At 37.2% G+C, this 23,706-nt stretch overlaps 2 protein-coding genes across 4 annotated transcripts; one reads left to right on the forward strand and one right to left on the reverse strand.

The window, feature by feature from the left end:
- The first annotated feature begins 1,641 nt into the window (after positions 1-1,641).
- Positions 1,642-3,689, forward strand: LOC110798333 (peroxidase 40). The gene is made up of 4 exons (XM_022003512.2): positions 1,642-2,019; positions 2,129-2,320; positions 2,433-2,598; positions 3,068-3,689. The coding sequence occupies exons 1-4, from the start codon at positions 1,729-1,731 to the stop codon at positions 3,463-3,465; spliced, it is 1,047 nt and encodes a 348-aa protein (XP_021859204.1). The 5' UTR covers positions 1,642-1,728; the 3' UTR covers positions 3,466-3,689.
- Positions 3,690-4,459: 770 nt separating this feature from the next.
- LOC110798328 (flowering time control protein FCA) lies at positions 4,460-22,486 on the reverse strand. Of its 3 annotated transcripts, none has more exons than XM_022003505.2 (19): positions 21,791-22,486; positions 19,505-19,575; positions 18,240-18,318; positions 14,212-14,294; positions 14,083-14,140; positions 13,708-13,769; positions 11,534-11,600; positions 10,383-10,462; positions 10,234-10,298; positions 9,435-9,491; positions 9,062-9,236; positions 8,276-8,356; positions 7,646-8,197; positions 7,045-7,239; positions 6,761-6,946; positions 6,622-6,660; positions 5,138-5,203; positions 5,004-5,055; positions 4,460-4,897 (listed from the first exon to the last, which is right to left on the reverse strand). In XM_022003505.2, exons 1-19 carry the CDS (start codon positions 22,203-22,205, stop codon positions 4,890-4,892), a joined length of 2,391 nt encoding a protein of 796 aa, XP_021859197.2. In that variant the 5' UTR covers positions 22,206-22,486; the 3' UTR covers positions 4,460-4,889. The 3 variants fall into 3 exon arrangements, with proteins under 3 accessions (XP_021859197.2, XP_021859196.2, XP_021859198.2); XM_022003504.2 differs by having other exon boundaries at positions 13,708-13,775; positions 21,791-22,475; XM_022003506.2 differs by having other exon boundaries at positions 5,004-5,046; positions 13,708-13,775; positions 21,791-22,460.
- Between the last annotated feature and the right edge of the window lie 1,220 nt (positions 22,487-23,706).

A 23,706-nucleotide genomic window follows, 5' to 3' on the forward strand; every position in this document is an offset into this window, starting at 1 on the left:
GGGAACCATGTGCATATTGGACCTTAAAAACTCAAAACCTGAACTGACAAACCTTTCGTAAAAATATCAGCGATTTGTAACTCAATATGGACATAACGTACAACTAAATCACCATGAACATCACGCTCCAGAACGAAATGATAATCTATTTTGATATGTTTGTTTCGATCATGCTGAACCGGATTCACCGCAAGATAGGATGCAAAAACTTTATCACAAAGAGCTTCACGGGTGCGCGGATGACGATTCTAAACTCGGCTAACAAGGAGCGTATCTAGAGAGTATCTTGTACCGTGTATGCAACAACGCGTTCTGCTTATATGGAAGATTTGGAGACAATGGGTTGCTTCTTCGAGCGCTAGGAAATTAGGTTGCCACCAAGAAAAATTGTGTAACCAGTTGTGGAATGACAACTTTTGGGACAATCTTCCCAATCCGCATCTGAATAGGCAATCATGATTGACATGTCTGGCCCGGGGGAAGCCACATACCGTAGTCTGAAGTACCCTGCAAATACCTGTATATACGCTTAACAACCAACAAGTGATATGTGTGCAATGATGCATAAATTGGGAAACTAAATGCACATCATATGTAATATGAGGTCTTGTCATAGTCAAGTATTGTAAAGCCCCAACTATACTGCGATACTTGGTAGGATTGGATAATAAATCACCACCTGTAATAGAAAGTGTAGTACGACTAGGAAGAGGGACACAAACATGTTTAGCAGTGTGCAAATGGAATTTAAGAAGTAGATCATGAACATATTTTTTCTGAGACAAAATAAACCCTTGGAAGTACGCAACGCCTGCACTCCTAAGAAGTAGTGCAGATCACCTATTACTAGGGATATGGATTTGGTGATCAAAGGAGTCGAGTTTCCTGTGATAATGATGTCGTCGACATAAAGAAGAAGATACACAATGAATTTGTCACGACGAAAAATGAACATAAAATTATCCGATTGACAACAAAAGAAGCCCTATTGTAATAAAAAAAAAAAGAAACTTTTGAAGCGAAGATACCAAGCTCTAGGAGCCTGGTTCAGACCATAGATTGCTTTCCTAAGACGACAAATATGATTAGGAAAATCAGGATAAATGAAACCTGTATGTTGTTTCATATACACCCCGTCAATAAATCACCATGTAAGAAATTAAAGTCTAATTGATGAATGACCCAATTAGAGGAAAGAACTAAAGACAAGACCAACCGAATAGCCGTTGATTTCACAACAGAGCTAAAAATCTCAGAATAATCTATACTGTCCGAACCCACGAGCAACCAGACGAACCTTAGGCCTAATACTAGTACCTAGAGACTCATATATAATAATAACGTATAATAGTACAATTACGAATAAGCCCTTAGTATCCTCTATTACATTATCCTAAAATTACATCTTTTTCCCCTCTTCATACGAAAGATGTTAACATTGCTGATATAACTTACCGCGTAAAGAAGATGTACGTAATGCACCATTTCGATTATACATATGCACATGTGTTAGGTTTATACCCAAAAACTCATTTGCATCACTAACATTGTCACAATGTCACCTGAACAATAACCTCTTGACTATTTCCTCTGCATTTTAACCACTATTCCACCTCAAAACACACACATACACGCCTACAACACACCGCCTTACTATAAATATACACACACATTATGCATACTAATCACCTTCATCTAACAACATACAAAGGGAACTGAGTAATCAAAATGTTTCTGAAAATGTCCATGTTTAATGTTTTGGTGCTAGAGATACTACTACTTGTAGTAGTAGCTGATGCTGCAAGAACACCGAAAGTGTTGAATGAAACATGTATTGAAGATGGAAGTGTAGGCTATGTAGGGGGTTCTCCTAGTGGTGTGTTGCGAACATATGCATATCAAGATAGTTGCCCTGATGCTGAATCCATTATTTTCTCCTGGGTTGAAAATGCTGTTCTTAATGATCCTAGGATGGCGGCTTCTTTGCTTCGCCTCCATTTCCATGACTGCTTTGTTAATGTAAGTCTCCTCTCTGATCTCTAGCTCTTACTAAGAGTAACAAATATTATTGTACAAATTTGATGTAACACCATATGTGTTTTAATATCTTTCTTTTGTATGTGTTTAGGGATGTGATGCCTCGGTATTGTTAGACGACACTAGTAACTTCGTTGGGGAGAAAACCGCGGCACCAAATGTGAATTCTCTACGAGGATTTGAAGTGATTGATTCTATAAAATCGGAGTTGGAGTCTTATTGCCCAGGAGTTGTTTCTTGTGCAGATATTTTAGCTGTTGCAGCTAGAGATTCTGTTCTTATGGTAATGTCTTTATTAAGTTTTTTTTTTTTTTCATGTTATGTACTCCGTAAATAAATAGTTTTAGAAGTTATTGGGCTTAATTTGTCTGACATTATAGTGCAATTTTTTTTAGTCTAATGGTCCAGGGTGGGAGGTCCAAACAGGAAGGAGGGACAGTTTAACTGCCAGCAAGGCAGCAGCAAATACCAACATTCCAGGCCCAAACTCAACAGCCCAAACTTTGGTGAACATGTTTCAAAATGTGGGCTTAGGCCTTTCTGACATGGTAGCTCTTTCAGGTAAATTATGACTTAACTAATTGGCTTAATTTGCATAAATAAAACAAAGGTTTAATTTACATCAATTAATTTTAATAAGGAAAATTTGTCATAAAGGCCCTTTAAAAACACCAAAAATGTGACAAATGACATTTTCTAAAAAAAGTTGTGACATAGGGGCCAATTCGTTTTCTTTGTTGTGAATAAGACCAAAAGCTATTTTTCGGTAGTCAACGCCAGTTTTCCGGTGTTGACCGGCATGTGTTTTTTTTTATAAAAAAAAAAAAATCAATCCCTCCAATTAACCCCTTTATTTGACCCAACTAACTTACTGGGGATAAAAAAAAATCGATTCTCTCTCCTCAAGGATCTGCTGCACCGCCATTTTCTTATTTCGATGTATATTCTTCAAATGTGTAGATTTTTTCTTGAATGTACGAAAGTATAAACAAACGGCCTAATAATTTAAGATGGCATTTTTTTTTGTAAGGTGCTCATACTCTTGGAAAAGCACGGTGTTCGACCTTTAATTCTCGGCTTCAAACTAGAAAAGGGGACATCAATGTTGATTTCCTGCAATCACTGCAACAGCTTTGCTTAGTATCCAACAGCAACACCAATGTTGTAGCTGATCTAGACCTAGTAACTCCAGCTACATTTGACAATCAATACTATGTTAACCTTTTATCTGGAGAAGGATTACTGCCTTCAGACCAAGTCCTTGTAGGCGGCGATGTTGATCAAACGAGTGCAATTGTCCGATCATATGCCGAGGATGAAGGTGCATTCTTTGTGGACTTCATTGCAGCAATGATCAAGATGGGAAGCATAGGAGTTCTTACTGAGAATAATGGTGAAATTCGCCATAATTGCCGTGTTGTTAATTGATGATGCTTTAATTAATCAGTTTGCCTGCTTAAATAAGTAGTTACAGTTGCAGCAGGCGTTCTTGTGGAGTAGTTTAATTAGTGTTATGATATGAACTTAGAAAGAGTTGAAGTTGTATTTCTAATTTAAGTGTTGAATTACTCATCCTATGTATGGCTAAGAAATTGATGAGCTCTGATTTAAGAATTTGAATTGCATCCCGTAAAAAATCATGTTAAATATCACACATTTCTCTTAAACAATGATATTTCATTATCGTTAATTACCCCACTGCTTTTAAAGAGGCTCCCCCAACAAGAGGGTAAGGCCCTAAGGGGAGACTGGACGTACACAACCTTAATCAAATACGACGTATGTTATTTTAAATTTACCCTATAAGCAATAACAAGTCGACCATTTTCTACCTCAAGGAAAGGAAGCAAAGAAGTTTTGAGAGCCATTTTATTACCTAGTTTACTTCATTACCTAAATTATGTTTTGATAAACTACGTAAAAGGCTATGATTATTATTTCCAAACGAATCGGAAATTTTAGAATAAAACCTTATGTTCGTTTTCCTACTCCGTATAATATAAAAATTTAAAGAAAGATGAAGAATATATATAGGGTTGTAAATAGCAATAAGATGTTTGTCAAAAGGTTTGTTTCATCTTTTCAGAAGTTTGTTGACAAACCTTTTATTGCGAGAAAAAGTTACTAAAATTACAAACAGGTTCATCTTTTTCATTTGATAAATGTTTTAGGCCCACTAAAATAAATGATAAAAAAAAAACTGATTTTGTTTTTTTATACTAGTATAAAAATAAAATTATAAAATTTACTAATGGCCCTATACAAAAACCTTTATGATGTGGCATGTGAACAAACGTCTTGAAGTTTGTGCTATTGCTATTGCCATTGCCCTGACCAATACACGGCCACAACATCATTTTGGGGCACAAAGAGTATGCAGAATCAGCAGAAATCATGTAGCTTGTATGCATAGTAAAATTAATTGAGAAGTCAATGTTCACTAATCTATTTTATTTATCTCCCCTGGTATAAGTGATGTTGAATAAATATATGGTACATATTTTCGCTGTTACACCGGTGATTTCCCACTCCATGTTGGGATTAGAGCACCTAATCTCATGAATCTATAAGTAACAAAAAAGATAAAAATAAACGGGCGAATGAGTGACTTACTACATATTCTACAACACGAAAGCTCTATCTAATTGCTAATTAATGACCGCCTCAATACCAACAGGCTTACACTGGTGCGATCAGGAGACCTACCGGAGACACTAAACATGATGAGGCTGAAAAAATTAACAGGACATGACCAAAACGCCCAACATTTACTGTACATACACAGCGCACAGGTAATTCTGATTAAACCAATACTCGACTAGACCATTATTCGGCTGGGCTGGATTGTGAATTCAGGTACCTACATCAATTTGTACCCAAGGAAACAAAACAAGCCAATAAATCAGCATATCAATTTTTTACCCCCACCTTCTAACTTGACCTTTTTCGGACAGATTTCAACTAACCTCCAGAGTTGCTCTTCCAAGCCCAATCCTGTGTAGCCTGTGGCTGTGCCCCCTTCAAAATACGATCCACAACATGAAAAACCATATCTGAAGTACAAATTCATTTCAAATGAGATGACAGGAACAGCAAGTACCTGTTGGAAGCGAGCAATATCATTGCCTGAACTAGGAGGTGCTTGTAATTGTGGATAAGAAGCCTCCTGCAGAATGAAAGACGGCATATCAGCTTCATCATATCTCATTTTACACAAGCACAGTCGCACAGATGCATATACACAATCAGGTGTTAGGCCTCAAAGATTCCAGTAAAAACCGAAACGAGGGGAGTTATGACCTGAGGTGGAACAAAGAGTAGAAAAGAAGGGAGCCGAGCCGTTGCAAAAAAAAAAAAAAAAAAAAAAACACCTAAATTTAGCAAGTTGAATTTTTAAACAGTACATATTACTCTAAGTGATACCCTTGACAAAGAATTCAAAGTAAACTTACAATAATATAGTGAAGATGTAAAATCCTATATAATGAACAATAGTCGTGGACCTCGTGGTATTTTAACTCTTAATCCTTGAAACTACAATTAAATGTGACCCATTATCTAGGACAAAGAGAGCATTTATTCAAGACAAGAAAAGAACACTACATCCCAGAGGGTTAAAAGATGGTGACATATCTGCCTAGGAATTCCAATAGAGATGACTTCCCACTACATAAGTTATTACTAGTTAGTAGTTACTACCCATTCCTTATCTATACCCTTCTCTGCATCAATTGTAACAATTTGTTAAAATACAAAGTCTCCACAAACACACTAACTACTGCAAATTCTGATTCACATTTCCTTAAATCAACAAAATTCTCTTGTTGTCACATTAATCTGCACTAATTATGCCATGTTTAACACATAAAAAATTACATAGCTGAACCAAACATAATATCACTTTAAATGACCGGGAAATAGATAATCTCAGAACTTCCAGTCTTGGAAACCTAAAATTGTGGATATTGGGTCAACACAGCCAAGCTACAACTTCTATTTCAAAATTGTGGATATTGGGAGGCACAGTTGAATCCTTCCATGGTTGACCATGAAAAATTATAAAACTTAAGGTTAATTAACTAGAGTGTTGATAAACCAGAATGAAGAAATAAGCTCATCTATAAGGCATGTGAAACTTGCACATTAATTTAATGTCTGTTTTCAACTAAAATGAAAAAGGCAACTCATACACTTTTCATATTTAGGATCGGAAATATTCTAGATCAGATGTATCTGTATAAAATTCAACGACCCGCTACGTGAAGTACAATTAGATTAAAACTACATGGTCGACTACTCCGACCTGATAGAGAGCCTGATTATGCATTCCAGCGAATTTAACCTCCAAATCACCCAGATAATGCCCATCACTTACAATTGATTTTGTACATGAGCTGTCATTTGTAACAAGTACAATAACTCAAGTAACACTGATTGCTTGTTATAGAACAGGTCCTAAATCAGGACAAACATATCAAACAGTGCCTATTGATAAACTGAGTTATACCACCCTAATATTCGCTAGAAACCTGAGAAAAGAGAGTGTGACTTTGAAATTCTTAAATAATAAATAGAGCAACCTACCTGAGCAGTCATGTTGCCCACACCTCGAGGAGCCTGGTACTGTAATCAGAGAGAAAAGGAGACAACAAAAACACAAGTAAGCAAACGCATATTACATTGTAAAGACTATCTGCAATAGAAAACATGGACAATGACTAACCATTGATGACAAAGGCGGATTCTGAAACTGCTCAGTGTGGCGATATTGTGTCTGAAACTGCGGTGGTTGTGTTTGAGTTACCTGCTGATTAGGAATAGCCTGCAGACTTGGCTGGTTTAAGGGTGGTTGAACAGCTGGTTTCTGTTGTTGTTGCTCATATAACGCCAATTCCTCGGGTTTCACCCACTACAAAATTTTAGTGTACAATTTAGCTTGTTATGAAATTGATAAATGAAACAGAATTAAGACAACACATCTAAGAAGCAAAAGAAATATCATCTTACCCTGCTTTCACGAGTTACGCTGTTATAATAGTATTTGTGCCCATCAGGGGAGGTGTGCTCTGTCCAGTTACATTTAACTGGAGCTGGTCTAGCAGCAGCAGCAGCACTTCCAATAGGTGTAGAAGGTGACTCAGACGGTAGTGCAACAGCAGGTGCACTAGCAGCTGTTGTTGGTGTGGCACCAGTCCATTGTGACTGCAAAAGAACAACAATGCCTCTAAGACTTTAAGTGCATGCAACATCTACTACTCATTGCATGACAATCGGGGACAAAAGATAACAAAGCTCAAAAGACAATCTACACGATGACCTCAGAACAGACAGTTAAAACTTCAAACCACAACCTCAATACACAAACCCATAAAGGCGGATAAAAAAAATACAAAATTAATCCTCTGCCATACCCACTTGTCTGCAGAAAAGGGAGGGGAAAACATGATAACATAAAATCAAGTTACAGAAACAAAACACTAGACCTACAATGATTCACTGTAACAAAAACAATCACGCAGCTGAGAGGCCTGAGACAATCATACAAACAAGACTGCAAGAATGCTATAATAACAAATTATAAGAAGGCAATGGAAGAATTATCTCCTACCTGTTGCCTAGAAGCCTGAAAATTCTGCTGTAATGGTTGGTTCTGCATTGAGGGTTGCATCATTTGCACCTGTTGTTGAAGTTGTGAGAATGCCAGCTGAGACGACTGAAAGCTAGCTTGCAGAGTCTGTCTTTGCTGTGACAACATCTGTGTTATCTGAGAAGGAGATTGTTGATAGGGAAGAGGTTGCTGTGGAGTCGAAGTCGGCATGTGAGTATTAGTCATTGAAGATGGAGCATTAGGCCTGTGTTGTAAGGCCATAGCTGCTGTGGCACTCGGCTGAACATTAAATTGAGGAGGCACAGGGCCAGTCGAACTATTAAGTTGTTGTGATGGAAATGGCTGGCTGTATGGGGCCTGAACACCAGTTTGGGGATTATGAGGCCTCATCGAGGCCTGAGAAGTAGGTGCCTGAGTATATGTTCCTGCACCTTGATGTAGTTGTAAGGGGGGTGGAAAGTGCTGAGGTGACTCAAGAGGCTTCTGCAGAGGTGATATATGCTGAGATTGCTGACTACTTGGAGGCACTTGTGAAAAATATTGTTTGAAATTCTACAGTACACTTAAGTTAATTAATACACATAAAGAAAAGGGGACAAGATGTACAAATTTGAAGGACAAAAACCCTACATGTGGAGATGTAGCAGCGGCAGAAACAGTTCCTCCAACAGAACCTTCTGTAAGGTTGCCTTGGGCACCAAGATGAGAACCCTGGCAATTGGAGCAAAATAAGTAACTTCTCCACAATTGACATATTTTCGTTGTTATAGAAAATAAATATTTCATACAAAAACCCTCAAATCGTACACCCGGACTTTCTAATACACAAGAACACGAAATTTAGCGCAACTTAATTAGAGCTTTCATCATATAATATACTGTATGTAGCTATCTTTTGAAGCAGAAAAAGCGACTTTATTAAGACCCTCATACCAGACTTCTTACTTTGAGAAGTATCATTTGATATGTAGATGCAACTAGCATGATTCAATTGGAAATATTTTCAAAAATACAAACTACGGTGAAGCCTGGTGTAACCTTATCGAACCCAATCTGAATTAAATATGTCTACCAATTTAACTGAGAAGTATATATACATAACACCATTTCATATCTATCCCAAGCTTTTCTTTATAATTCAAGTTTCCTTCTTCTTCACAGGAATTTGTTATAAAAGAGTATACTCCAGTACATTATTTCACTAATTCACTCTATGTTACTCGGACTCCGGTACCAATGTCGGTCACGGATACGTGTCCAAGTGTCTGAGTCGGCTATTCTGAGAAAATTTTCATGATTTTGGTCCAAAATGAAGTGTCCAGTACTCCAGTGTCCATACCCATGTCCGAGTGTCGAGGATCTGACATGGGTACTTAAGGTAAAATGAAAAGTCTAAGTAACATAGATTTCACTTACAGGAGTTGATGAAATTGCTGTGTCACCAGACCTAGGAGGAAACTGATTGCCAAACCCATGGATACCAGCACTAGGAGATGGACCCAGATTCTGCGGACTCATAGGCTGCCATGCATTTGGTGGTCCCTGACCACCAATAGGACCAGGAATATTGGGATTAGAGGCTGCCGCTGGCCTGAGAAAAAAAAAAGGCAGGTATCAACTGGAAGATTGTCACATTAACTGAAGTAATGTTTACATAAAGGTCATCCGACCAATTTAAGTTATCATTTGTTTAATCAATTTTTTAAATTAGTAACAAAACAAACCTTGAACTCCCCCCGCCCCGACCCTCAAAGAAGAAGAAATTTCTCAAAATAGAAGTGCACAGTACCTGATCCCTGATGTTGGGGAAGGAGCGAAACCTGGCCCTCCAAAAGCAGGACCAGCCCTAAGAAAAGCAAAAAAAATAAAGTTCATATACACCACCTTGATAACCCCCTTTCTCAACCAAGAAATACATCATCTGTAGTGAAGGACTGAATGGTGAATCAGTTGCAGGCTAGCAGCCTAGTGTTCAACATCTATCCAAAGCATTGGCAGTTTCACACACAACAAATTCATACCTGAATCCTACATTCCAGTTACTAACATGACCAGAAACCAAGTTAATGCACTAAACCAAAGGGTCTATGTTAGATATGAACTCCCAAAGCAGGGAGAAGTACACCATCTTCATCGGAATAATGGGAACAAGATGCAAGATTATCAATCTCTAATTGACAGTTAAACAGGAATAGATTGTATAGAGGGGCATTATCTGCACGTCCCATTAAGATGCCGGCTACAGAAAGACAGACATAATGTTCAGCAGACTATAAGCTAACATTGAATTGGATATCATCAAAAAAGTGCCAAAGACGCCAAATAAGAAAATTGTAACAAGTCCAATGAATAAACAGCTAGCAAACTCTACCCAAAACAAAAGAAAATTACATGACACATGGAAAGTCAAAGGGAGTGGAACCTATAAAGAAAACAGAATTATATAGTTGTGTATTACAAATTGGGATTATTTGTTACAGTTTGTATCAATTAACTCGCCATTGGATCATCAAATCCATTTAAAACTGTTTTAGAAGATGAAACAAACCAGACACAAATTTAAGCGCCAAGTATAAGTGAAACCAAACCTTGGTTCTCCAGCCCTAGGTCTCTTTGGATCAGCAAACCGAACAATCAGAGGTTGATCACAACCCTGCAAGCAAATAGTGTTCATTGAAGTAGGGGCGAATCATACTACCAATGGGAAGAAGTTGACCACAATGAAAAACATACTTACTCTCATTGTAAATATTCCGTTTAGAGCATTTATAGCTGCCATTGCTGAATCCTTACTGGAGAACTTGACAAAACCACATCCTTCACAAAATAGAGATAACATAAATCAGTGAGAAAGAAAAAACTGGTAACAAGAGGTGAAAACTGAGTCACTGACTGAAACCCCAAAAAATTGGTGACAACTGACAAAGGAAAACTGACTTGGGCATGTAGAAGGTTGTCAAACTTTCTTCTACGGAGTTATCTATCTTCACCCTACCTCCTTTAATAATTGTTCGTTTTTTGTAAGCACTGGCTCTTACTAAATGCCCATTTACCCGTTAAATGCAAAATATCAGAATATTCAACATCGCCCTTCATTTCATGCTTCTTTACATGATAAATGTTTCATAAAGAAATACACAACAGATGACTTAATCAGTCAACCTATCTATTAACTGTAACCTTAGTACGAGTGTGAACTTAAACTCGCTACATTGCCTACATACTAATTCAAGGTGGAGAGGGAGACAAGGGAGTACTTCAAGATAGGGATTTCTTAATTTTCATAAAACGAGAATGACAGACATTACAGAACAAAAAGTCAAGACATTAAGAAAAATTAAATTCTTCATTTCCCTCCGGGCAATAAAACTAAATACAATTCATCAATGCTTTAACAAATATAATAACTGAATATTAATTCCATAGATGCACTACGGTCAAGGGATATCTAAACACACTGAGTTACTCCCAAATCCCAACTAATAAACCTATTTCCCCTCGTTCTTAATTATTGCAACACTTCTATTTTGGGAAGTTTCACAATTATTGCAGCAATTCAGTATTGGGATGTGCTCACTCACTATTAAGTTACAAGTAAACCCTTCCCCAGCCTACATGTTTATTTGCATTTCTCTTTTCTAATCACATGGTCTTTTGGTCCATAAGTACCCCTTTGCTTTTTCTCAACTCTGCGCCAGACTATAAACTTGCAATAAATCAAGAGCCAGGGAGGTATTGAACATACAATTTGGAAACGGGCACATCATTTTTTATGGGGACAAAAAGAAGCGTAAAACGTAAAAATGCTAGTAAATCTTGTCTTTCTTCTCTAGCTTTTTTTGTTCCAGAAAAGTAATTCATCAAACTAAGGAGCATAAGTCAACAAACCTCTACTCTGTTTCCTTTCATCACGCATGAGGTATACATCTTCCATACGACCATATGGTGCAAATATCTGTTTAAAGGGAAAATCCAACTTAATAAGTATTAACACACACTGTAGCGAAAATAGAGGATACATTTTATGAAACTAACATGGCCTAAAATAGGGGGAAGAAAAAGAAAGGTGACCATCATAGACTCATAGTACAAAAGACAAAGGTATGTATATGAAACAATGGCAGACTGGGAAACAGAAGTGCAGAACCTTATGGTAGGTAAGACAAGGCCCTACACCCCAGGCAATAATCTCAAACTCATGCCTCTAACCTCCAAGAGGACGTATTAACGTCTAACATGTATTGGTCACACTTGGCTTATAACAGCTATTAAAAACAACATTTTTGCACTAAGAAAGTTTTTGGTTTCGGTAGTACTTGAAAGCTTCTGGTGTTACTAGAAAGTCTTCTAGTGATACAAAATTATACAATAATACAGAGGTACCAGAAAATGTTTTGGTAGCACTAATGTAAAAATAAAAAATAAATAAAAAATTGTCCCATATCTTGGTAGTGCATTGTTATGACGGTTTCTGATAGCTACGAAACCTTTAAGTGGTACTGAAAATTGTTCTGGTAAAAGTGTAGAACCAGGAAGGATTCTGGTACCTCGACTGGTAAGCGAAATGACGGAAGACCAATGTGCATTGGTCGTACTATATAAAGGCTTTTAATGGTACTAGAAAGTGTTCAGGTAGTATTATGAAGTGCTGTAGTGGACAGTGGTACTATGAAATATTTGGTAGAGCTGTCAAAGAAAAAGTTGGTTTAACATGTGCATATGATGGTTTTTGTTCGGGCAGTGTAAAGAAGTATTCTAATAGTGCCTTAACTGGAAAGTGAAATGACTAGCCCCTGTTTAATGACGCAAAATAACCAGTTTGTCTCTGTTTCTGACCTAGCGACCTCTCATTGTTATAAGTTCAATTCTAGATCATAAAAATCGATTTCGTCGAAGCAACTATTTAAGTGAAGCAGAATATTTCACAATTATCGATTGACAGGTTCTTCGATTCTTAACCTCGAACGTGCAACAGTTTAAAGAATGAACCATGATGGTTGAGGCCGTAAATGTAGTCATGAATGAGGGGGGGAACTATTTTCTTCTTACAAAGACAAGAACACTAACTGCAGTTTCCAAGAGGTTATGAGAAAGGAAAATATTACTATCCATGACCAATCCAAAACTCAATCTGATGGAGCTAACCCGATCTACCATTATGCTAAACAAGTTGCAAGGTAAGAAAAATGCTGCCAAAGTGGATAACTTTTTTTTCCACTTAAAACAGGTCTGTATACTGAAAATAGCTATTTTCCTATAGGCTGGAGCAATCATTGAAACAGGGAGCTACTAAGGAGAAGCCTTTTTGAAAAGGAAAAAAAAAACTAAAAGATCTTGTGATAGGTACAAGTAACAATAATATCCAATCAATAGATGGAATTAATGTTAAAAATGTCAAAATGCTTTGACTAGAAGGCTTTGCTTAGCTTTTCCATCATCAATCCTTTGACTTTCCCTTTTCCCCAATCCCCCTCCTATCATCACTACAGCTCAGAAGCTGACACCATTAAACAAAAAATTGAACTCCAGCAAAACTCTTACAGACTTACTAATTGATCACTGACGATTGATTAATTCAACTAAAATTAAAATTGGAAAGAGGTAAAATTGAGAAATTACACCATTCATTCATCATTATCATTACCCCATTGCCTCAAAGAGCTCTTGCAACAAGCGGGGTAAGGGGGGGTCGGGCGTACGCAACCTTACCCCTGCAATTGCAGAGAGGTTGTTTCCAATTGACCCAAAAGCGATAAGGTGAAGTCGAGACAACCATCTTCTACTTCATGGAAAAAAAGTGAAGAGGTTTTAAGAGCCATTTTGATTAAGTCCATTATCCCAAAGCCTAAAGAACAAATGAATCTTTGGCTCCATCAGTAATGGACACATAAAATAAATTTAAAAAGGAAAAAAAAAGTAAATGGAGAGAAACGGGACTCATGAACAAGCAGGAGACAAGAGCAATTAGGTAAACTAAAAATAAGTAAACCCAATCAGCTAGATAAGCAAAACAAACTATAGAATACAAGCACTGAAAAAAGATAGTGTTATCTAAAAGATACCTCCTCCACTTCCTTCTCCGTAACAAGCTTGTTCAGTGACCCCACAAACAACTTGTACTCAACTGCACCTAACATATATGACAACATATTGAGCTTTAATCAAAATCAAACAATATGAAGAATAGTGTCTAGTTAACCAGTTAATTAATATCACCCTTTCAAGTCTTCTCCACCAACCCCTATCTTTCCTAAAACCCAGCAACAGAAAATATACATAATTTATTTAAATAGAAGAAAAGAAGGCATAAGAACACAGGAGAGAATTGGTGATTTGAAGAGAGACAAATTAGTAGCTAAAGTTTTGGTTGATCACACAGAAAAAGGAAAGAAAAAATGTGAAGAAACTTAATGCATGGAACCCTGGAGATTACGCACCATTACCAAGACGTTCACGTTCTCCATCAGCATATCTTACTTGTACCGGAGCAAGTCCCTAAAGATGACAAATATGAATAATTAACACAATCCAAAATGTCAAACTGCTCCACAGGCAAGATAACTCACCCCAGGCAAAGTATATTGGTTGTGCAAAGCTCTAATTGCCCTGTCTGCTTCTTCAGAAGTAGCATATTTAATAAAGCAACACCCTGCAGAAGTCAAGAAATTCCTCATACAATGATTCATTGAGCTAGATTATACATCCAGCAGTGCAATATTAAACAGTAAGAAATAACAAAAAGGGAAAAATAGCACATAATACACATATGGTACAACATGGTGGCTGCAACCTTGGTAAAATACACTGTTAACAAGCCAAAACTGCCTAGACAACTGCTAACAAACAATAAATTAGCAAGCCATAAAGTTCACAAGTGAACATTTGACACTGGTAACTTTCCCTTTCAAGTATAATTAGCAAGAACTTCTCCCCCTTTCATGATCGGAGCGGGAAAAAAAGGCTCTTAATGTTCACAAAGAAAGCATTACATGGGAATAAGTGTTAATCTTGCTCCTGTACAAGTTTATGTTAGACAACATATCTTAGACATAGCAACCAATATTCACCTTGCAACAACTCTATGTTACTACATAGATGACTCAAGAACATAATCCGTGTATCGCAATTTAAAAGTAGCAAGTCTGTCAATGAAAGCATCTAATCTGAGAAACAAAATCTCCAGCCACCTCTTAAAATTGCCACATCTATTCTAGATCAGTAACGAGCAGAACCGCAGACATATAGGTAAAACATTTGAGAAGTTGTACACCAACTCCAGAATATGTGCCTAACAATCTGGATACTGTCCAGGATTCCAGGATTAACACTTCACGTTAAAAAGGCACAAACCATTGGTTCACCGCAAATATGAAAGAAGTAGAAGGGTTTCCATATAATAGATAGCATAAAAATCGGCTCTCGCTCTCCACTCCGGTATCTGACAACCAATAATAAGGTGCTCCGATTCACAAATGACAGCCCAACTAAAACTGCTAGTCGATAAAATCATAACAATATCTCTGCATAGCTTACAGCTATCAAGCTACACAGAATTCACAATAGCATCTGGATCAAGAATAATGTAATATATAATAAGTTCATCCTGTTCTGTAAGATTACAAATACGAGAACTCGCTGATAACTGATTAAAAACTAAGAAACGAGGTTCCAGACACATCAATGAAGGACATAGATACATCATGTGATGCCAGGCAGCCCAGACTTTCAGCGCTGTGTGTCATTCAACGCATAGAACACAAAGAAAAAGAATATTAAAAAACCACAAGAATTCTAATGACAATACCCTAAACCACTGATAGCAAGCAAGTCATGCCATATACCCCTGCTAGCCTACACATTTGCGTATGTAGAATGATGTCACAAAGCTCAGTTAAAGAAGACTAGAAAGAAAACCAACAGTGAATACAAGTCTTTTCTAAGACACGATCATAAAAATTACATACAAGACTACCACAATATGGTAGCAACCAAGGAAGAACAATAGTGATTATATGATCCAGAAGCATTCATAAAATCTCTGGAATGACATTAGCTAAAGATGACAATAACCATATAGCAAGGACAACTGTTGCATCAAACGGGTCAAGTGACGATTCCTCTGGCTCACCAAATGTAGTTACCAATGTCATTAAATAACAACCTAACTAGAGAAAAGATCAAGCTACGCAATAATTGATCCAGCTTGTCACATATAGGCATATAGCCAACGATAATTTGACAATGTTTGCTGATATCATTTGAAATCGTAAAAGTAATTGGACGAACAGCCCTCGAGATCACAAAGTAGATAGGTGCTGTGATTTTTAAAAAAATCAGAATCGCGCATAATTACAAACCTGGAAAATATGACTTCATGTGAATTACCGAAAGCCAGCATAAAACATCACTGAGAACACTTGCTTCCAGAGGCTTACTACTATACCAAATATTTTTATGAGAATACAGAACTAAACCAAGCAATCGTATACAGCTAATCAGCTATATTGAATTATTATATCACATTGTCATCAATTCTAACTAGTTTAAGAAATAGTGTCAAAATAAATTGTGCAACAATATAAGAAATCCTTGAAAACAAAGGTTCCCAAAAGTCCAAAAGATTTAGATGCATCCTGACTGCGAAAAACTAAAGAATGATAGCAACCATACCATACACAATCGTGGTAAATGCTGAGGGGTAACATAACTCGCCACAAGACATACCATATTAATCATTCAAAAAACCTAGGTGAATCACAAAGACAAGGAGCCCATATGAAAGCAAAGCTATGAGGTACCAGAGGTCCAGAGCCAGCTTTCTTAAATATGTAAAGCTGTGATATAAGAAATTTTGGTCCACATTACCAAAGTATATGACTAGTATGTAATCACAAAATAGTCATCTCCGCAATATCTTTAGTCCAAACTTAAATGTTCAATCACCCATCCACTTGCTAGTGTCTAGCAGTATCCAACAGACGTAGTTTCAAGGTAAGATGAAGATCAAATATAAGAGGCCAATCACAACAATTAGCCACATCTCAGATCATCAGATAATCAGCACTTATTGCCAAGCATACAGTAAGCTTCTAAAAGAAAACATCACTTCAAAATTCAACAACACAAGATCGAGATTCATAATCAGACAAGAGTGTTGAATTCGGTATTGAGATAAAAATAGCTAAATTCACAAAATGGCTTGATTTCCTATGGTTAAATGAATGGACGGTCAGGAGAGCATAGAAATTGGGTTGACAACCCCAACTAAGACAGATTATTTCCGAGATGTTAATGAACTAAAATCAGACAAATTTCCCACTATCAAAACTAGACAATACTATCTCTTCAGCAGATGAGTAAACCAAACAAGAAGATAGAGCTTATTGCCCCATCTTTCCCTATAATTTAAGCCATTGTCTCCATAAATTTTGAAACAACGAACCAACCCAGAAACAGATACTAAAGATACTGAATACCAGGAGAAAACACTAACTAAACCAGCTACAGATAAATGTTAAAACTGTACGAAAATAGAAGGGTAAAAGAAGAAAGGGTTGATCCAAATTTTGTGAAAAATCAAGCATCCAGTGCTGCAAAATAAAGAACTATGATACCACCACTCAGCAACCAAATCCTAAAAGATCAACAATTCTAAGTAAATCTAGCTAAAAAGAGCTCATTATAATTAAATTAAAATTAGCCCCACAAAAGTCAAGACGGCACTTTCCTTGGCCAATTCATCGAGTTGAAAGCTTTTGTATCCAACAAAAGAGACTTGGACTCCACTGTGGTTTACTCGGAAATGAATATATATCAAATCTAAATTCCGGCATCCTACTGAAACGGTAAAGTGTGGAAACAACATACATTCTGGTGCCATGTACAAGACTTTGTAAACTAAATTAATACGAAAACAAGAACTTAAACCACTAATTCCCTATTGAAAAGGGGGGAAAAGCATCACCGTATAAAGCTATTAGACCAATGACAAGAGACCTGAGAGGTGCAAAAGGTTAATCATCAAACATCCCAAAACCGTCTCATCCATCAACATTCAGACTACTAGAAAGAGATTCTAGGGATTCAAGTTTGTGCAAGATGCCATGGTAAATAAATCTGACCAATAAGAATCCCTTTAGATTAAATGTCTCAAACACCCATTCAAATAATATTCCAAATTTTTTGATGGAGTTTCTGTACAACAGTTTCAGAACAAGACATCCTGACATACAATTAGCTTATTGTTCTGCAGAAGACATTCCCATTACAAATAACTTGTTGGGTAATGCCTTCCTCACTGCTAAAGCCACAAGCACCAGAGCAGGAGTTTGAGGCTTTGAGCTCCAATTTCTAGACTGATCTACACAGACAATTTTAAGTAGGTCTATATACATCCCTTGCATCTTCGTGATTGAAAGTGCAGACTTAAAAGAAAGGTCGCACCCAAAATCAACAGGCCCGGAATTGTTGCGAAAACTAACTGAGACGAAACATAGCTTACACTTGCTCCCATCAACCGCACATCACAGGAGCAAACCTGAAAAGAGAAAGGCATCTAAACAGTAATTATTTAAAATAACTCCAAAACAAATACCTTGTTGTTGTCCCGTTCTCTTGTCTTTTATTAGAGCAACCTCCAAAACCTTTCCTTGTTCTTCAAACAATGGTCGAATCTGATAAGAATAATCATGACACATCAACAATATGCCAGATATTGTAAAGATTCAGTAAGGGAAGTAGGCAACTAGTTGAATCCTATGATAGTCGGACTTTGTCCACTCTGGCACTTGCCTCGGACACGGGTGCGTTCAAAGGTCCAACTTGGTTAAATTGTGAAATTTTGCAATTTATCCCAAAATGAAACATTGGAGGGTCCACACCCATGTCGTAGTGTCGAGGACCCTACTGTCCGACACGGATACTTCAAGTGAAATGAAGAGTCTGAGTAACATAAATTGAATCCACTCACGAGTTTAGACTATACAATCACTGATATCTACCAAATGCCTCCTAGCAGTGCTTCTGTTCTTATTTTTATATATTATTAGTAAGAATAGAGCCAAAGATTCATTTGTTCTTTTGACTTTGGGATATAACGGACTAGATCAAAACGGCCCTTAAAACCTTTTCGCTTCTTTTCCATGTAGTAGAAAATGGCCGTCCTGGCGTCATGTTATCGCTTATGGAGTTATGGGTTAATTGGAAACAGCCTCCCTGCAATTGCAATGATAAGGTTGCGTACGTCCGACCCCCCTACCCCACTTGTTGCGGGAGCCTCTTTGAAGGCATTGGGGTAACGATAATGAAAATACAGTAAGAAACGCTTTGCTATTTGTGTTCTAGAAAACATTTCTGCAGGCCTTTCTGAATTCCATAACAATCTCTCCACAAATTTGAATGGTAGACTTGCAGGTCTTGCTGCAGATTAGAGCAACGTAGTCTGCTGCTCATTGAAGACCTTAATTATCAACTGCATACACTAATAGGTAAGTCTGTTGCTCACTACCAGAACCCTCACATGGGGGTTGGAGGTTTTAGGAAGAGCATCCAACCTTTTGGGCTTGGGAAAAAAGGCACCCAGAAGAAGCGAGAATTTATCTAGACCCTCCCACTCATGCCCAAAATACATATGCCTTGACCAAAGTTAGGGATATTGCTTAGACAAAAGTCCAACTATCAGCACAGGCCAGAAAACTAGATGAAACTGAAATACACTTTTCCCATAAATTTGCTTACAAACCAACAGAAATTTCTCTTCCACAAACAACCAAATCAATACCAGATACTTTTTCCTCTGTAACTTTGGAACAAAGAATCACAAGGAAATACGTATTAAGAAGAAGATTTAGACTAGCTTACCTCTTGTTCTGTCACTGTTCTGGGTACAGAGCCCACAAAGAGCTTAACAAAACTTTTCCCATCAAAATGCTCTGGAAGTGAAAATCACAAGTCAGATAGTTAACTGGGAAATAAAGATGCATGCAGTGACAACAAAACTACATATATGACAACAGTATGCAGTCCACTCAAGCTACTAATTTTACTCTAAAATTTGCCAAATTAGGAACCTAGAGTACTTACCTCATTACAAAGATAACAGTACAGTATGAGTCGTGAACTCGAGACAAATATTACAAGTAATAACTTATCAATGAGTCTGAATCAATCAGTTGAACAGCAGATTACTACTGATCCAAACTGAATTCCAAAGCAAATTTGGTGAATTAAGTGGTTAAACTATTGCCCATTGGTTAAACTATACAGAAATCGATACTCAACTTAACAATCCATGAGTAGTAATTAAGTGGTTAATGATTAAATAGTAAGACCTAATATACTGCATTTCATAAGAATAAGTGACTTCTGCTCCTTGGCATTCCATATACAATATTGATCCACGTTCTGCACAGCATAAATAAAGATGGTTCCCAATCTATATGGCACATAGGTACTTGAATGTGGTTCAGCTCAAAATAAGTTCAGTAGCGAAGGACGTCTATTGGCTTGCAGACTCAATCGGCCTAAGCTAAAGCTCAAGTCCTCAACCCAAGCAAGCCCATGATCAATTAAAGCTGGTGGAAGACTCACTATGTAGTGAAGATCTAAAGGAGGACTACAGCTAGTAGACTCCAATATCAGAAGCTTAAGCACAACCCAGGCAAGCCCATGATCTATTTGAGATCACTGAAGAGTGAAGGGTGACTACACATAAAAGATAACTCGGACATATAGGCTCATGGAGCTTACTTAGTTTTAAAAAAGCGCATCACGGATACGTCTTGGCGTGAGGCGCCTTGGGCGCATGGGCACACCTATGTTCAACAAGCACCAAGAGTATGCCAAATTTGTATGCAAGCAACAATGCCTTGCGCAGTTCTTCGCTTTTGCCAATGTGTGTTGGTTAATGGTTATAAATATCAAATGTTTTGTGAGCGATAAAATTTTCAAACAATAAAATAAAAATTTGTTCTTTTTTCTCAATTATAATTTGATCCCCCTCTTATCCTCCTACTCTGTTGATTTTCGTTCTCTATTTTAAAGTTCCCTCCCCTCATCCCCACAAGGGTAGTAGTAGCATGTTACTATGTTATTAGTTTGTGACATAGAATGTTACGGATTGTTTAAAAGCATCTGTATTTGTTTCAGTGTCCGCTTGTAAGTTGTTTGCATGTTGTGTGTTTTCGGGATTAGATTAGCGGACCCTACTAATCCCTCGATCCTGATGATTTCCTTCATTGGATCACCGAATCCTAAGAATCCAACATGAGAAAATTAAAGGCCAGACCTTAACTACAAGAACAACTTTACATACAACATAAGTCCAAAAGTTCCTAAAGGAGGGAGCATTTCGTTTGAAGCACCATTTGGATGGAAGATTTGGATTTTGGTATTGACAAATGTGACCAACTGACGGTACGCCCTCTATGTACCGAGCAAGCAAAGAAAGAATTGAATCTTTTTATGCACAAACAAAGAAAGAAAGTCATACGCTTCCAAGGAAAACTCGGTTTGGTTATGAGGAAGAAGATTATTGTGTTGATGTGTTTTTGAGGCGGACAAGTTTTAGCTCCGGTCATGCTAACGGTAGGTACCTTCCAAAAAACCAAGATTAAAGGGTCCAATCAGCCTATACTTCCCTCCTAATCCTGAAGATGCAATCAAAGGTTGGAGATCTTCATGATGATAATCTCCAAAAGAAGGGAATGATAATCTCAATACAAAGGGTCAATTCCTTCGGATAACATTGACTTGTTCATCATTCAGTGTCATCTCTATTCAAAACCCTCTTATTCCTAGGCTTAATCATCTGTTTACTCTCTAATACTCAAGACAATCCCAGATGCAGCCAACCAACAAAAAAAAACATGCATACAGCCACATGACAATAACAAAACTACAGAATCATTAAGTTTTGTCTATCCTAGTAGCAAGCAAAACTATAAAGCTCAATTTCAGAACAGGTGCTATTCTAGTTCCTCCAATTAAAGAACATATGCACAATTTACACCCTACACTCGGTGCATTATTAAAAGAACATTAACGGAGATCATAATGCAAGATAATATACCAATTGGAACATACAAACTTAAATTAGAGTGAATTCAACTCAATTTTTGAAAATTGGGGAGAGAGAAACGTAATTACCAGGTGAGCTACCACGGCCAGAGAAAGGGAACCCTCGTTTCTGACCAGTAACAGAAGGAGGTGGTGGCGGCATAGGCCGGGGAGGACCCGGTAAATCGTTCACAAAACCTCCTTCAGGAGCTCCGACTTCTCCGCCCATTGGCCAGAAACCACCGGGAGGCCCACCTGCAGGGGGGTAGAAACCTCCATTGTCGCCAACGGGGGGTTGGCGAGGAGGGCTTTCAAAGGCACGGCGGCCACTTGAAAATCCGCCGCGGTAATTTCCAGGGCTACGGTTCTGTTCATCCGGAGGACCGTCGGTAAATCGAGAAGGTCGGCGTGGCTGGGGGTGGAAGTCGCGGTCGCGGTCGCGGTCACGGTCACGGTAATCTCGGTCGCGGTCGCGATCACGGTCACCTCTGTGGCGTTCCATCATTGGGGAGTGGTGGTGGTGGTGGTCGGAGGATCGGAAACCCTAACCCTAAGGAAAGTTCGCCGGAGAAAGAGAGGAGCTGCAGGAGAGTGTTTCTCGCGGGAGGTGAGTATGTGCGTTTGATGGGAGAGAATCCGACAAATTGTACGAGTATGTCATACGATCTGACTGTAGCACTAGTTATCTCTTAGCTCTAAGCACACCCATAGTAATTTAACAAGGTCCAATGGTTCATTGCTAATGGGAGGTTAATGAGTTTGTACTTTGTAGTTGGTACTATCAAAGTCTCTCAAGTTTGGACTTCTTCAAAGCTTATTTATATTCGCAAACTACTGAATTAGTATTGAAGCCCGTGCGATGCATGGGTTTGCCAATTTTCGTACATATTTGTCTTATTATATCATCTCATACAAATAGTTTTTAAAAAAAAATTATTATACCTATAATTGAAAGTTAAAATCAAAAGGTCTTGCGCGCACAAGGTGTACAATAAATTTATTGTACACCAAGATAACTTTTACCCATTTTTTTTATAACTTTAACCTAGTTTTGATTAATTTTTATATTAATAAAAAACAGTTGATAGAAAAATATTTTAAAGGGTTAAATGATTAATTTTATACATTATTATTGATTTTGAAAAAATAAGTTTTACTAAAATGAAAAAAAATATCACTAAAAAATAGATAACTTTTACCTATATAAGCTTAACTTTTAAACATTTTGAGTTAACTTTTACTTCGGTGTACAATAAATATTGTACACCCTTTGTAAATAAGAATTTGTGAGTTAAAATAGGCCCCTTTTCAAGTTGTAGTATAAAATACTCCCTCCGTCTCTTTTTGTTTTTTACGTATTCCATTTCGGGTGTCTCATTTTGTTCTTTACATTTCTTTTTATATTATCACATAATACATTAATATTCTATCAGAATTTGTGCCCAAATATTATTTTAACCAATTAAATCCATTGGACATTAAATATTTCTCATTTTTCCAATGTCAGATTTTTTTATAAAAGTGAAAACATTATAAATAAACGTAATTTTTATTGTTTAAATAAAAAAAGTAGAGTAATCTCAATGCACATTAAATGGTCGTTAAATCGCGTGAATAACATCAAACGTAAAGAACAAAAAGAGACGGAGGGAGTAGTTAGTTCAATAATGGTAAAACTCGAGTTAGTTATTTGTGTGTTAATGTGTTTGTGATATAGCACTGGTTTATAAAAGAGGAGTATACTTTTATAAATTTACCCATAATATAGGTTTAATGCAAGTAAAATTCTATTATGGTATGAATTAATTCAAATATCAAAGGTTTAATGTAAATAAACTCTATTATATATTTCTTTCATGGTTGCACCCAAAAATATTTTTTTATCTAAAATTCTATAATGGCGCCCTTTTATTTGGGTTTTGGTTCATAATAACGTCTAATTTGGTCATCCTTGAACAACCCACGAGTCCTAAACAAATCTGAATTCAACCTAAGAACAAAGTACT

This window comes from Spinacia oleracea, chromosome 3 (genome assembly GCF_020520425.1).
Source record: "Spinacia oleracea cultivar Varoflay chromosome 3, BTI_SOV_V1, whole genome shotgun sequence".
NCBI classification, from domain to species: domain Eukaryota; kingdom Viridiplantae; phylum Streptophyta; class Magnoliopsida; order Caryophyllales; family Amaranthaceae; genus Spinacia; species Spinacia oleracea.

Excerpts from the sequence above, each read along its gene's own strand:
- LOC110798333 (XM_022003512.2), top strand. The coding sequence starts at position 1,729 with ATGTTTCTGAAAATGTCCATGTTTAATGTTTTGGTGCTAGAGATACTA. Across the intron at positions 2,020-2,128 it reads TCCATGACTGCTTTGTTAAT|GGATGTGATGCCTCGGTATT; the intron begins GTAAGTCTCCTC and ends GTATGTGTTTAG. Across the intron at positions 2,599-3,067 it reads TGACATGGTAGCTCTTTCAG|GTGCTCATACTCTTGGAAAA; the intron begins GTAAATTATGAC and ends TTTTTTTGTAAG.
- LOC110798328 (XM_022003504.2), bottom strand. The coding sequence starts at position 22,205 with ATGATGGAACGCCACAGAGGTGACCGTGATCGCGACCGCGACCGAGAT. Across the intron at positions 19,576-21,790 it reads TGGCCGTGGTAGCTCACCTG|AGCATTTTGATGGGAAAAGT; the intron begins GTAATTACGTTT and ends TTTCACTTCCAG. Across the intron at positions 11,601-13,707 it reads CGGAGAAGGAAGTGGAGGAG|ATATTTGCACCATATGGTCG; the intron begins GTATCTTTTAGA and ends CCCTTTAAACAG.